Raw genomic sequence first — 16,481 nt, forward strand, 5'->3', positions numbered from 1 at the left:
TAGTACAGTGCTCTGCACACAGTAAGCGCTCAATAAATACGATTGATTGATTGTTGTTCTCTGTCTCCCCCTTCTAGACTGTGAGCCCACTGTTGGGTAGGGACCGTCTCTATAGGTGGCCGACTTGGACTTCCTAAGCGCTTAGTACAGTGCTCTGCACATAGTAAGCGCTCAATAAATACGCTTGAATGAATGAATGAAGTGAACAAATGCCATCATTATGATGATGATGTAGGCCCCGCCCCACCAGCCCCCCTATTCCGTCTAGGCCCCGCCTCATTCCCTCTAGGGCACGTCCATACCAGGGCACGCCCCATTCCCTCTAGGCCGTGCCCCCATTCCCACCCCCATTCCCACCCCCATCCCGACCAGGCCAGTCCCCCTTTTGTGGCGCGTCCCGCCGGGGCGGAGCTCCGGGCCCGGGCCGCCCGGGACTGGCCATATAGTGGACGCCGCGGGAGGAGGGCAGGGGGAGGCCAGCACGGCCACCATGAGCAGCCTATTCGACGTGGTGGTGGTCGGGGGAGGCATCTCAGGTCGGTCCGGAAAACCGTACGGTCGTGCCTTACTTGTACCTCTCTATTCTATTGATTTTATTTTGTTGGTATGTTTGGTTTTGTCCTCTGTCTCCCCCTTTTAGCCTGTGAACCCACTGTTGGGTAGGGACTGCCTCTAGATGTTGCCAACTTGGACTTCCCAAGCGCTTAGTACAGTGCTCAATAAATACGATTGATTGATTGATTGACTGGCATGGCAGACCCTGGTCCTCGGTCCTGGGGCGCTTATGTGGTTGTCGGTGTCTGTGTATGTTTAATAATAATAATTATGGCATTTATTAAGCGCTTGCTATGTGCAAAGCACTGTTCTAAACGCTGTTTGCGAGTGCGGGCAACACTGGGAGGCTTCCCAATGGCCACCCCCCCCCCCCCGCCCCTCTAATGTCCTTCCCCGAAATGGTCCTTCCATCCGAATTGTACTCTGCCAAGCGCTTCGCACAGTGCTCCGCACCCACGGTTGAGGGCACGAATCCGTCGCTGGCTGTTGGTGGGGACGGAGGGGCTGAGCCCGGGATTCGCAATTCCGCATCGTCCCCGCCCCCCAGCACGAAAACTCCGGGTTTTGGGGGGTTTGGTCGAGCTTCCCCGCCCCAGGGCAGGAGGGCAGGGCCCGCTGGCCGAAAGGGAGGGAGTAGTTGACGTGGGATTGTGCAAACTGGCAAAGGGGAATAAATAAATAATAATAATAATTATGGTTTTTGTTATTAATAATAATAGTCCGGGTATTTGTTAAGCGTTTACTATGTGTTCTGAACGCTGGGGGTGATACAAGGTAACTAGATTGTCCCACATGGGGCTCCCAGCCTTAGTAATCCCCATTTTACAGGTGAGGTCACTGAGGCCCAGAGAAGTGAAGTGACTTGCCCAAAGTTACACAGCTGACAAGTCGGGATTAGAACCCATGACCTCTGACTCCCTCCCAAGCCCAGGTTCTTTCCGCTAAACCACGCGCTTACTATGCGCCAAGCACTGTTCATTCATTCACTCATTCAGTCGCGTTTATTGAGCGCTTACTGTGTGCAGAGCACTGGACTAAGCACTTGGGAAGTTCAAATCGGCAACATATAGAGACGGCCCCTACCCACTGTTCTAAACGCTGGAGGTGAGCCCTTTGTTGGGTAGGGATTGGCCCTACCTGTTGCCGAATTGTACTTTCCAAGCGCTTAGCACAGTGCTCTTCACACAGATAGCACTCAATAAATACCATTCAGTGAATAGTAATAATGATAATGTTGGTATTTGTTAACTGCTTACTATGTGCCGAACACTGTTCTAAGCGCTGGGGTAGATACATGGTAATCAGGTTGTCCCACGTGGGGCTCCCAGTCTTGATCCCCATTTGACAGATGAGGTAACTGAGGCCTAGTGAAGTGACTTGCTGAGGGTCACACAGCTGACAAGTGGCAGGGCTGAGATTAGAACCCGTGACCTCTGACTCCCAAGCCTGGGCTCTTTCTATTATGCCACACTGCTTCTCAAGATACAAGCTTATCAGGTTGGGCACAGTCCTTCTCTGACATAGTGCTCCAGTGCTTAGAACAGTGCTTGGCACATCGTAAGCAATTAACAAATACCATAATTATTGTGGGGCTCAAGCATCATCATTTATTGAGCACCCCTATTTTTTATGGTATCTGTTAAGCTCTTCTATGCCAGGCATTGTTCTATGCACTGGGTTAGATACAAGCTAATCAGGTTGGACAGAGTCCATGTCTCACATGGGGCTCACCGTCTTAACCCCCATTTTATAGATGAGGTAACTGAGGCCCAGAGAAGTGACGTGGTTTGCCCAAGGTCACACAGCAGACAAGTGGCGGAGCCAGAATTAGAACCCGCATCCTCCGACTCCCAAGCCCGTGCTCTTTGCACTAAGCCATTCTGCTTCTGGTGGCAGTTCCCAAGTCACTCTTCAGATCTGGCTGGTTCAGGGTGAGGGATGTTTACCTCCCAAAGGAACTCTCCATGGGAATTTATGGGAGAAGAGGAAACTGGGGTTCAAAGGGTTTGTGGCACATTTTGTGGCTTAGTGGCAAGAGCCCGGGCTTGGGAGTCAGAAGACGTGGGTTCTAATCCCGGCTCCGCCTCTTGTCTGCTCTGTGGTCTAGGGCAAGTCACTTCATTTCTATGGGCCTCAGTTGCCTCATCTGTAAAATGGGGATTAAGACTGTAAGCCCCATGTGGGGCAACCTGATTACTTTGTATCTACCCTAGTGCTTAGAACAGTTCTTCACGCATAGTAAGCACCTAACAAATAACGTTTCTTTTTTTTTTACTGCCCCACTGAAGCCCTTTCACTTTGGCTTCCATCACGAGCTGCTAGGCTGGAAGGACCTCAGTGTCTCCATCCATGAAGGCTTAATCATTCAATCAGAGCTGTTTATTAAGTGCTTATTTATTGTGTGCAAAGAACTATATTAAGCTCTTGGGGGAGGTACACAGTTTAACAGACAGGATCCCTGCCCTCAAGGAATTTTCCATCTAGCAACTGTTACTGAAAGGAGTCCCAGGACTCCTTGGCAGGGGAGTATAAAATGCTTCAGGAGGGACCTCCCTCCACAGTCCATGTTTCTGCCCCTCCTGGGCAATAAAATGCTGCTTCTGCCCAACCAGACTTTTGATCTGTTAAAAAAACGACGAGGACATAATATCATAAAGAGCTTTAGTTTTGTACTGTATGATTTCTGGAGTGAATCATCCTTCCCAGGGCAGCGATTTGGAGCTTTGGTCGGTTACAGTGGAAAGTGGGCAGTTTTTTTTTATCTATCAGTCAATAAATGGTATTTATTGAGCACTGGCTATGTGTAGAACACTGTACTAAGAGCTTATGTTTCTCTTACTCTGTGCTTCTTTATGCACTTTCTTACTATCCTCTTCCTGCCTTACGTCTCTTGCTTTCTTCGCAAATTCCTCTGCAACTGGTTTGTGTTTGAGGTTCTCTTCTGTACAACATAATAATAATAATGGCATTTATTAAGTGCTTACTATGTGCAAAGCACTGTTCTAAGTGCTGGGGAGGTTACAGGGTGATCAGGTTGTCCCATGGGGGGCTCACAGTCTTAATCCCCATTTTACAGATGAGGTAACTGAGGCACAGAGAAGTTAAGTGACTTGCCCAAAGTCACACAGCTGACAATTCACGGAGCTGGGATTTGAACCCATGACCTCTGACTCCAAAGCCCATGCTCTTTCCACTGAGCCACGCTGCTTCTCGTGAGCTAGTGTGGAGCCTGCGTGTCTGAAGGAGTGGCAAGATCCCAGACGTTTCTAGGACAGGGAAACTACTCTTCAGAGGGGTAGCCAGGAGACTGTAAGCTCCTTGTGGGCAGGGAACGTGTCTACCAGCTCCATTATAGTGTTCTCTTGCAAGTGCTTAGAACCGTGTTCTGCACACAGTAAACACTCATTCGATTTATAGCATTAAGCACTCACTGCGTGCAAAACACTGTACTAAGCACTGGGGATGGGTACAAAGGTGGGTGTTAGACATGGTCCCTGGCCATCATCTAGAGCACAGCCAATTACAGGGGAGAAATTTGGCAAAGAAGAGCTGGTTAGAGAAATGGTGGGAGTAATCCCAGAGCTCCAAGGAGTTAGAAGTCGGCTGCTCCGCCTAATTCATTCATTCAGTCATATTTATTGAGTGCTTACTGTGTGCAGAACACTGTACTAAGTGCTTAAGGAAAGAGCACAAGCCTGGGTGTCAGAGAACCTGGGTTCTGATCTCAGATCTGCCATTGCTGTGTGACCCTGAGAAAGTCACTTAACTTCTCTGTATGTGTACCCTTATCTGTTCTCTTTCCTACTTAGGCTGTGATCCCCATGTGGGCCCTGATGATCTTGTATCTAGCCCAGTTCTAGTACAGTTCTTGGCACATAGCAAGTACTTAACAGATACTTCAGTTACTACACTTAAGGCATCTGAAGGGACTGAGTATGGAAAGCTGGTGTTCACCAGTTCTGCTAGGAGTTAACCGTGTGAACCGCTTGGGAAATACCAGTGGGCACTGTACTGATAGGCATGGCAAGCAAGAATAGCCGTGAACTCTGGGTTTTGATAAGGAACAAGTTCCGAATCAGGGATAGGTGTTTCTTTTCTGGACCTAGTTTGGGATTCCTTTGTACATACTCTCTTGCTGTTGAATCTCTAACCAAGTACTTATTGGTTATCGGTTTGGAGGCAAGGAGTGTGATGGAAAGAGCGTTATACTCGGAACCTTCCTGTTTGTCAACTTGCTAGCAGAGTGGAGGATGAGGTATTTGGGTTTTGACCAAGCCTCAGCAGCCAGCCCTTAGGCACCCAGATGCTTCCTTGTGGCGTCTGGGAGTTCCAGATACAAGAGTCAGGGCCTGGAGACAGTGAACACTTGGGGTGAAGCTATAAGAGAGTTCCCACCGACTGTGTCTTTAAAGTACAGTGGCCACTAGGTTACTGGTGCTCTAACTGGGAGTCCCACTTGGAAAATGATGGACATGTCATAGCTACCAGAGACTACAAACTGGCCTAGCTAGGAGGGTGCTGAACTGAGTGATGTTAGAGGAGCTGGAAGATTTAGACTACACTGTTTCTCATCTTATAAAGGGATCCTATTACTTTCCAGAAAAATCAATGTCATTGATATTTATTGAGCACAGTGTATTGTACTAAGCGAGTGGGAGAGTACTATGGAGTAGGTAGATATGATCCCTGCCCTCAAAGTGCTTACAAAGACTTTCCAGAAACATTTCTCTTTCTTTCTCTCTCTCCTTCCCTCTTTGTGTCTCTCCCTCCCTCTTTGTCTGTCTTTCTCTTTCTGTGGGTGTTTATATATATTATATATGTATATAATACATATATGTAAATATCTTCAGGTTGAAATTAAGTAAAACTCTCTGCTGGGTGCTTAGGTGATTTATAGGGCATAAAGTGAATCAGGGAAATGAAATTGGCTACATCCAAGCACTCTTGCTGAGAACATGGGGTGAATCTTTCCACTGCTGAGCAATGCCTCAAGGACTTTATAGTGGGGGGGGGCGGAGGGGGGGTGTCTATAAATATGCCAGTGGTTCTAATGCACAAAGCAAAGAGCCTTGGTTCTTCAATCCTGTGGTACTTACTGAGCACCTAATGTGTGCAAAGCACTATCCTCAGGGTGGTCAGCAGCTGCAATTTTCAGTTGCTGCATAAAGAAAATATTTTAGACTATTTAACGAAAATATAGGTCCTGGAAAAGTACAACCACAAATGTCATTACCTAGAATTGATCCACATTAATAGAAATTAAATTTTTCTTGGCTTAATTAAATGACTACATCAGCCTTTGGCTACTCACAGAAGGCTATTAACCATATTACATCCCATTTTCCTGATCAGTCCTTTTGTGAGTATAAATGAGAAATATTTTGTGTTTCGTGCTTTTACCCCCCATAAATGGTGAAATAGCTTTGGATTTTTCTAGACTGTGCGCCCGCTGTTGGGTAGGGACCGTCTCTATATGTTGCCAACTTGTACTTCCCAAGCGCTTAGTACAGTGCTCTGTGCACAGTAAGTGCTCAATAAATACGATTGAATAAATAAATAAATAAATAAACTCCAGAAGTCCACTTTAACCCAGTCTTGATATGCTAGCCTTATTTTTTCTTTCAGATTTTTTTTTTTGGGGAGGCATCTGGGAAGTCATCAAAACAGCACTCTGAGTTTGTGTCTAACTTGGAAATAAAAGCCTCATGACATAAGGTTGGGACTCTATACATAAACACACAGGCGAGAGCACTTTTAAGCACTTAGCATGCAAAATTTTCAGTTGTACATTCAGTCACTTTTTGGTTAAACTCCTGTGGTAAACATTTTTATGTCTATCTCCCCTTTTTAGAGTGTAAACTCCCTGTGGTCAAGAAATGTGTCACTTCATTACAGTATGCTTTCATAAATGTTTAGCCCAGTGCATTGCACCCAAGAGGTGTCTATAGTGCTGGAAGCAATCAATCAGTGGTATTTATTGAGCACATAAACTGTACAGAGCATTTAGGCAAGTACATTACAGTTAGTAGACTCAAGCTCTGCTCTTGGGGAGCTTATAATCTTAAAGGGGGATTGGAAATAAGCCAGAACTTGGCTCCTGTATAAGAAGTCCCAGAAAAGCTGGTTGGGGTCCCTTCCCTATCCTACCCCACAAATTCAGGTACCACCCTTTCACCCTGGAAACCCTACTGGCCATTTCTTGTGTTCTGATTAGAAAATTACTCAACTTTCAGTACTTGACCTCAATAAATACTATTGTTAACTAGCTTTCTCCTATTAAAAATACCTAGAAAACAGTCAAGAGCAATTTTAGAAACGTTTTAAAATCCTTCCCAAGTTTACAGTGCATGTGTGTGTGTGTCTGTGTATGTATTTTTATTTGTCACAATGTATGTCTCTTTTAGTGCTTTAAATCCAGCAATCATTGGTATTTATTGAGTGCTTACTGTGTACTAAAGTGCTTGGGAAAGTACAATACAACAGAGTTGGTAGACAGGTTCCTTACCCACAGTGAGCTTACAGTTTAGCATAAGGAGCTGCTAATACTGTTCTGCTTAATTAAACATAAAGTAATGAATAGAAAGAGTGGTATTGTTATGGGCAGGGAACAAGACTACCAACTCTGTCTTCTCCCATGGCTTAGCCTAGTGCTCTGCACACAATAAGCACTCAATAAATACCATTGATTGATTGATATCAGGCCAACGAAAGGCATCACTGAGAACACAGTGGGTCTTGGTTTGCCTTCCACTCCTTTCTGTAACTTTTCCCTAGTTGTGGGTGGGTAGGCGGGGTGGGGGTGGGGGGGCAGAGAGCCCCTTGGTTGGTTTTGTACCAGTGCAAGCCAATTTTCAGGGGACTTGCCAACAGTACATTGCATCGTTGCTGGAGTCAAGAGGCTTCATTTCCATCTGGGACTCTGAAGAATATAATTAAACATCATCATGCAGGGTCACCAGTCCAATGGCCAGATCTATGGCCATCTGTATTTCTTGGATCACTGTCAACCAATATTTCCTGAGGGGCCATTGTTTGCCTCTCTCAGGACCCAAGAATCCTTCTGATCCTCGACGCCTCTTGGACTGTATTGGGCATTCAGTCTATAGTAATAATGATAATGGTATTTGTTAAGCACTTGCTATGTGCCAGGCACTGTACTAAGCACTGGGGTAGATACAGGCAATAGTCTGGCCTCATTCATAGCGCTTGACTGTCATGGGTGTTCATTACTGTGAACACTGCTTAATGCACAAACTTTGGGGAGTGAATATTTGAAAACCAGGGGGCAGCATTAAATGGTACAGGACATTTCAGTTATTTTTATTGTTTACATTCAGATACCATACCTTCATTATATTAACCTTATATATTAACCATTATATACCTTCATTATCAATACATAGTCATTATGTGTTATCTTATTTTACAACTAGATTTCATCATTAATAATTAGCTATACTAAATAATTTGCTATATTAATATGGTGAATTATAAGTTGTATAAACGTCATTGATTATATAAAGTCATTATATGAAGTTTGGAAGCACAAACCAAAGATCAGCTTTTACGGACATAAATATAAATACTCTTCCAGTGCCTCGTTACGCAGCAGGCGCTTGAAGGAGTAGTAGAATACTATTTATTAAGCACTTCCTGTGTGCAGAGCACCTTACTGAGTGCAGGGAGAGAATGTGCAAGTGGGATTCAGACACGGTCTCTGTCCCTCATGGAGGCTCACTATCTGAGATGTAGTGAATAGCATCTAAAAGCTTGGAGAAACAGCATGACCTAGTGGAAGGACCACAGGCCTGGGAATCAGAGAACATGGGTTCTGACCCCAGCTCTGCCACATGTCTGCTGTGTGGCTTTGGGCAAGTCACTTCTCTTCTTTGTGCCTTAGTTACCTTATCTGTAAAATGGGAATTAAGACTGTGAGCCCCATGTGGGACAGGAACTGTGTCCAACCTGAATACTTTGTACCTACCCCAACAGTTAGAACAGTGCTTGGCACATAGTAAGCACTTATCAAATGCCGTTATTATTGTTATTATTACAGGCCCCTACAAAAAAAACCCTGACAGTAAGGGCAGTCTTGGAACACTCCACACTCTGATGTGCAGCTATAGCATGGTCTTGGAGCTGATGCAGAGGCAGAATGGAATGTCAGGAGAAATTCCAACCAAGATAGGGTGAGCTACTCTAGTTTTCATGAGTGCTCCCAAGGGCCTACCTTGTACAGTGCTCTGCATACAATGTGGGCCTGAGAGTCAGGAGGACCTGGGTTCTAATCCCAGCTCTGCCGCATGTCTGTTGTGTACCCTTGGGCAAGTCAGTTCTCTGAGCCTCAGTTATCTCATCTGTAAAATGGGGATTAAGACCGTGAGCCCCATGTGGGACATGGACTGTGTTCAACCTGATTAGTGTGTATCTATCCCAGTGCTTAGAACAATGCCTGGCACATAATAAGCACTTAACAGATGCCATAAAAAATAGGGTGCTCAATAAATGATGATGTTTGAGCTCCATGTCAGACAAGGACTGTGTCCAACCTAATTAACTTGTATCTACCCCAGTGTTTAGAACAATGCTTGGGACATAGTAAGAGCTCAACAAGAACCGTAATTATTATTATTATTTTTATGCTCCTGAGGTGCACTGGCTCATTTCGGGGACTTTGTATAGTTTTTCGACATGGATAAAGGTTTGGACTAAAGGGAAGTGTTACAATCTAATGGGAACTAGATTGCTAGTTGAGAACTGTGGAGAGAAGCATTTGGGTTAAAAAAAAAGTGAATGACCTAAGGAACAAATTCAGAGTGATAGGCTGGAAGAAAAGAGGAGTTTTGCAAAGGAGATTGTCTCTTCTCCCCACCCCCTCCTACCCCCGCAAAGAAAAATCCATTGTATTCTCTCAGGCACTTATGCAGTGCTTTGCTCACCAAAGGTGCTCCTGAAATACTATACTATTCCTTTGTTTAGTCTTTTAAAGCAAATTTCAGGCAGGGGTTATGAAATTTTTGTCCATAGGTTAACTCCTTACCCTTCATCTAAGGGAGGGACTCCTCCCCTGCCAAAAAGGAAACAAAACAGTCTGGGTTGTAGGATAGCAGTTTCACTTCTAAAATGGCTGGTTGTGCTCTTCTTATGCCACAATTTCCCTTTTTAACTGAAACACATCTGGAATTTCTCCAAGCAGTTAACTATTGTTTAGCACTTGCTGCTTAGGAAAAAAATCAGAAATGGTAAATGGTAAGTCATTGGAGTCAGTGGAGAAGGGGAGGCTTATATTTCCGGTTTATATTCCCAGAATGGAGGAGGAGGGGAGTCTTATAGTCCCCCAGTAAAAGTGTGTAAAACAAATTTTATGTGAAATTCTTTATTTTGGATTGGTGTGATGAGGGAGTGAAATTTCCTTCCATCAGTTTGGAAGGAAACAAATTTGGGAGGAAATGATGCTGTGAAAGATTCAATAATATAATAATTGTGGAATTTTTTCAACACTTACTGTGTGCCAAACCCTGTCCTAATTGCTGGGGTAAATGCATGATAATCAGACTGGACGTAGTCTCTGACTCACATGGACTTCACACTCTAAGTAGACTCAATCAGTCCTACTTATTGAGCACTTATTTCGTACCAAGCACAGTACAGGTTTGGGGGAGTTGGTAGACACATTCTCTGCCCACAGAGAGCTGACAAGGAGAACAGGGATCTAATACCCATTTGGTAGATGAGGAATCAGGACCAGAGAAGTTAAGCCACTTGCCTGAGGTCACGCAGCAGGCAAGTGGCAGGGTCAGGATTTGAATCCGGGTCCCCTGACTCCCAGGCCCGTACTGTTTCCGCTAAACGATGCTGCTTCTCACCATGAAGTAAATTTCATTAAATTTCATTAAATTTCGGATGGATTGAAGCCATGTTAGAAGGCTAACAAGAAATTAGTGTCACTTGCCATGTAAAATTAAGAAAAAGCAAGATAAGCTGTGAACCATGAGTTGGTTTGTTTGGAGATAGGCCATTAAATGCAAAACTGAGACAGGCATGATAGTCGAAAGTCCACTGTATGTAATAATTTGTCAGCATTTGAGTTGTGACTTTTGTAGCAAAGCAAAATTTGTACAGAAGTGTAATGTTCATCTGCTCATATTGAAATTTTTTTTAAAATATCATTTTTCAAGTGCTTATTGTGTGCCAGGCCCTGTACTAAGTTCTGGGGTAGGTAGATACAAGCTAATCAGATTGGACATATTCCTGGATCCATGAGGGGGCTCACAGACTTAATCCCCATTTTCCAGGTGAGGTAACTGAGGCATAGGGAAGTTAACTGACCTGTCCAAGGCCAAACAGCAGATGAGTGGCAGAGCTGTGTTGAGAATTGGTTGTGGGGTCCCTGCTGAGTCTACATAGGATCACGATATTGAAAGTTGGGATCCTGTGGTGGCTCGAGAGACTTTCGGTTTGGACTTAATCTTACTGCCTTAATGGTGCTACCTTCCATCAGGGTCCAGTAGGATTTGCTAGCTTTCTCGATTCCATTGTCGTTGACTACCCTTGTGTTATTAGATGATGAGCTGTCTAGATAGGGGAATTCCATGACATACCGCTGTTTGGGACAGGAACTGCATCTGATGTCGTGATTTGGTGATTTGGTATCTACCTCAGTGCCTAGTAAATTCCATTATTATTATTTATTATTATTATCATATCATTCAACTTTGTGACACCAATAAAGGTCATGTGATGGGGAAGACTTGCTGGAGTGTAGGCTGGTATAGAAGTCATGCCCTCCGGTTAATTGTTGGTCCTCAGTGCTTAGCTGAAAAAAATATCGTGAAAAGGGAGATTTTCCTTTTCTTGGGCATTAGGATGACAACGGAAAGCTTAATGTCATAGCTGGGTCAGGGTGAGATTTGGCAACAATGGCTATTGAGCTAATCATTGCAGTCCTAGCATGCACTCACTCCCCCACCTCAAGAAGGGTTGCTGATGCCCTACTTTAAGAAGATTCTTTAAAGATGTCGGTACTTTCTGTCTGTTTGGTTAGGAAATATCCAGCAGTGAACTTAAGAAGCCCTCAGAACTTCTAGGGAAATGTACTCAAAGTGACGTCATATTAGAAATTTCTAGGAATGTAGAGAGCAGGGGGTACTTGAAGTCTGTAAAATTTTCACGGTAATGTCATTTCTCCTCATCTGAGGGAGGTCAGTGTGTGCTAAAATGAAATAAGACAAAGAGGTGGTTTATAAGAGAAAGGATACCTTCCAGATATCATTAGAAATTGAGTCATCGACTCCCAAAGGATGAAATTTTTCTCCTTTTGGAGAACTAACCTTATTCTCTGCATGAGAAAATACATGTGTGTAAAATAGAGTGGGGCAAAATACTACAGACATTTATTTCATGGAGATGTCTCTGAAGGCTTCTTCTCTATCACTCACTCCAGTAAAATTTAGAGCCCCAATTTAAGAATGACAGTCAGAACTATTTTTGCAAGTATTATCATCTATTTTGTCTTCACTTGTATTTTGAGGCACACTTTGTCCCTGTTTTTTCTTGGCAAAAACCCTTTGAAGAAGGAAGGGTTCAAAAGGTCCCATATTTTACAGATGCGAGGAAGCAGTGTACTAAGAGATTTAACTGTCCCATACAGTTTAAAACTGAGGTCTTCGTATTCCCAGCAGTAGACTCACCCCATAGCCCATTTACGAGAGGGTATGTGGGACTACAGATCTACTGAACTTGGCAGTATTTTTTTTAAAACCTACCACCAGGGTCTGATATTTATCCAGCCAGGAAAACCCAGGAGGTAAATCTGCCGCCTTCTTTGGTGACATAATGTTACATTAAGTTCTTCCGACTGATAGCCTGTTTTCAAAATCCATCTTGTGTCACCAAGTTTGGATAGTTAGGATTTGAGAAAACGTCTACCTTTGAGGGTGAATATAGAGGCAGTGATCAGTCAATCGCTCATCTATTGATTGTTTACTGTGTGCAGAGCACTGTACTAAGCACTTGGGAAACTACAATTAGCAGAGTTGATAGACACATTAAATCCATAAATACGAATGACTGACTGACTGAAATGGTTTCATGATACTGCTAGGTTGTCGGGTATGTTTGCAACTTTTAAAATTCTAGAGTGAGAATCAGGCAGCCAGGAGAGGACCTGTGGGAAATGGGAGCCAGTCATTAACTAATTGAGAACTACTGCTCTCAAGACCCAGATAAAATGAAAATGTTTCTGATTTGGATTATGTTGGCAAAATGTAGCTTTTAGTGATGTCATTAGAAATCTTAAAACCAAAACCATCTGTTTATTTTCACTGGGCATGCCAAGGACACAACAAAACAAATTCAGTATTGTCCAAGACCTTGACCACTCAATAATTACAGTCTGATTTAAGATGAATGAATCCATCTTCTGTCTAAAATTTCCATTCAATGCAAAAACCCACCTCATCTGAATTATAGTCATGTTCCTTTTATTACCATTTTGAAGGTGTGTGTGAAATGATGGTTTGAAATGGAAGTTGTGTCATTTTATGTCTAGCTTCATGGCTAAGTAAATTGGAATATCTTTTCTATATACAGTGACTTTAAGTGGCTAGAGCTTGGTTTGAGGTTGCCAAGGAAACTGCTGTAGAGCCCGTGCAAATCATCTTGTTTATCCTGATCTAATAACAACTAGACTTTCACTGCCTGAAACCCTAAACAAAGCTTTATTTTAAAAAATAGATTCACTTTGTTTTATCACATTAAAGCACTGATGTTCCTTCTCATTGTACATCTGAAAACCAGAAGATAAACAAGAATAAAATGAGGAGTGAGAGGGGAAAAATTTGTTTGTATAAAATCCACTTTCCTCCCCTTTGGAGGAGACAGTATAACTTCACTTACTAAACATGTCCTTGCATGCTTAGTGATTGTTTATCAATTTCCAGGGACTGGTTTCCTGGTCCATACCAATAGGTTTGTTGCCAAAGAACCTTCTAGAAAAGACCAGTAATTTCCAGGGTAGAACTGGGATCCTGCCTCCCAAAAGAGAGACTTCCATCTTATGTATGTGGGAAGATTTCAGAGAAATCTACTGTAATATGAAGAACAGTTTCAAGATATTGCCCAAGATAGCTCTGCAGGTTAACTCTAGCTAGTAATTAAAAATAATAATTGTGATGTTTCTTAAACACTTACAACGTGAGGTAGATAAAGCACAATTAAAACAGTCCTTGTTCCATGTGGAGCTCAGAGTTCAAGGGGGAGAGAGGTTGGTATTTAATCCCTATTTTACAGATGAGGAAACTGAAGCACAGAGAAGAAGTTTGGCCTAGTGGAAAGAGCATGTGCATGGGAGTCAGAGGAACTGGGTTCTAATCCTGGCTCTTCCACCTTCCTGCTGGTTGACTTTGGGCAGATCAATCAATTTATCTGTCCCTCAAAAAATCATATTTATTAAGTGTTTATTGTGTGCAGAGCACTGTACTAAGCACTTGTGAGAGTACACAAGTACACTGTAACAGAATTGGTAGACACATTCCCTGCCCACATTGAGCTTACACCTGTATGGCCTGAATTTCCTCATCTGTAACATGAAAATTCGATATCTGTTCTCCCCTCTATTTTGACTGTGGAGTGAAGTGTCTGACCTGGTTATCTCTTGTCTACACCAGTGCTTGGTACAGCACTTGACACCCAGAAAGCACTTAAACACCAGTCTATGTTATTTTGATTACCCAGAGTCACACAGCAGGTGACAGTCAGGATTAGAACCCAGGTCTTCAGACTCCCAGTCCTGTGCTCTTTCCACTTAGCCGCACTGCTTCTAGCAGAGGCAAACAACCGTGCTTTGCACATAGTAAGTGCTTAACAAATACCATCAAAAAACCCAAAAAACTGTTGTTGAATCGTATAGACTGATCTTATAGTCGCAGGCATTTTGAGAAACACATCCAAACAGGGCTCCGTTTTTCATTTAGAGTGCCATGGCAAACCTGGGACATTAATTGGGGTGGAGCTTTGAGGGGACAGGGGAAGTTGTGGGGGGAGAAAGGAGGAAATCAGAGGAGAGGGAAAGAGAAAGGGAGAGAAATGCTTAGACAGACACATCTGAGCTGGAGCATGTTAAGTTTAGACCCTTAGCATGCTGGGGTTTGCAATACTGATGTCCTAGAATGCAGTAGGACTTTAACCTCCCCCCAGGCCTTTGAGAGAACGAGGGAAGGCACAAATCTTGGGATGGTGACCTAATGTCCCGGTTTTCAATGAAAACAATATGGCCAGATTCATAATCATGAGATTTATTAAGGGATTACTCTGTGTTAAGCACTGGGGTAGATACAAGCTTATTAAAATAGTAATTATAGCAACTGTTAGGTACTTACTATGTGTCAAGCTCCATTCTAAGCACTGGGGTAGATTTGAGTTAATCATGTCAGTCCCTGTCCCACATTCCTAATTTGCAGTTGAGGAAACTGAGGCTCAGAGAAGTTAAATGACTTGTCCAGATTCACACAGCCAGCCAGTGGCAGAGCCGGCACTCAAACTGGGTTCACTGTTACAAAGTTTTACAAGTAAATCTTTTTTTTAATGGCATTTGTTAAGTGCTTACTAAGCACTTAGTACAGTGCTGTGCATACAGTAAGCACTCAATACGATCAAATAAAATGAATGAATGTGCCAGGAACTGTACTAAGCGCTGAGGTAGATGTAAGCTTTTATCTACACTAGTGCTTGGAACAGTGCTTGGCCCATACTATGTGCTTAACAAGTATCATAATTATTATTATTATAAACTAATCAGGTTAGACACAGTCCATGTCCTATATGGGGCTCACAATCTTAATCCCCATTTTACAGATGAAATAACTGAGGCACAGAGAAGTGAAGTGACTTGTCCTAGGTCACACAGCAGACAAGTGGCGGAGTGGGATTAGAACCCAGGTCCTTCTGACACGCAGGCCCATGCTCTATCCATTAGGCCACACTGCTTTCTTGGAGAAAAGCAGCCTTAAAAAATAAGTGGTTCAAAGTAAACACTACAGAGGGTTATTAGTATTATTTAGTATTCTCTTCCGGTTTGGCTTTGTGAAAGACAAAGGAAAATAAGCAATAAACAGAACCCAAGGTCTTATTATGTACACAGTTATTCTTGGCTCCAGAACTCTAGTGTCTAGAAAGGTACGATAACCTTGTGGCATCTACAGCACTTTCTCATGACTATTTCATTTCCACTAGTATGTAGAGCTTTTATCGGATCAGGGCAACCAAGACCGTATTTTTAGTTGCACAACAATAAAAGCAGTCCTAATAGTTTACTAGATAGAAAGATGTAGGAAAAATGTAAAGTAGAAACCATTCACCATTTTTAGTTTCTGTTACGGAATTGTTAAGGGAACTTGGGCAAAATTAGTTGAACTGATCTAGGCCTCATCTGTCAAAAAGGAAACAAAAATATTGGTTTCATCCTGTATCCTTCACATGGGAATGAGTTGAGCTCATTCTTTCAAAACATTTTTATTTATTAATTGCATCCTCCTGTGCCCAAGAATCAGATCAAACGTAATCCACAGCCTCAGGTTTTTAAGCTTTATGAAAATAGAATTACTTTGTCTTACCAAATACAACCCAGTTTTAAAAGGAATAGTATCACTTATATGAACCTGCTACTGGTAATATCATTTCAGTTAAGGATATAGACTTCATTATTTGGGAAGCACTGCAGCAAGAAGACTAGAAATAGTAAAAGGACCCTCATTTCTCCAAGTAAATTGGGGCTTGTATTAAGAATCCCAGCTCTTGAATTGAGTTCCTTTTGTGGATTTAACCCACAGCCTTTGAACTTCAATGGGAAGCAGCATGGCTTAGGAGATAGAACCTGAACCTGGGAGTCAGAAGGACCTGGGTCCTAATCCCGGCTCTGCCATTTGTCT

General features: G+C 43.0%; 1 protein-coding gene across 1 annotated transcript in view; it reads left to right on the top strand.

The window, feature by feature from the left end:
- Positions 1-413: 413 nt before the first annotated feature.
- The window catches only part of MAOA (monoamine oxidase A), a 56,282-nt gene continuing 40,214 nt past the window's right edge, over positions 414-16,481 (top strand). The window contains exon 1 of the mRNA XM_038759990.1: positions 414-536. Within this exon, the coding sequence (XP_038615918.1) occupies positions 491-536 (46 nt within the window). The 5' untranslated portion in view covers positions 414-490. The remainder of the gene's footprint in view (positions 537-16,481) is intronic.

Source organism: Tachyglossus aculeatus, chromosome 18 (genome assembly GCF_015852505.1).
Source record: "Tachyglossus aculeatus isolate mTacAcu1 chromosome 18, mTacAcu1.pri, whole genome shotgun sequence".
NCBI lineage: Eukaryota > Metazoa > Chordata > Mammalia > Monotremata > Tachyglossidae > Tachyglossus > Tachyglossus aculeatus.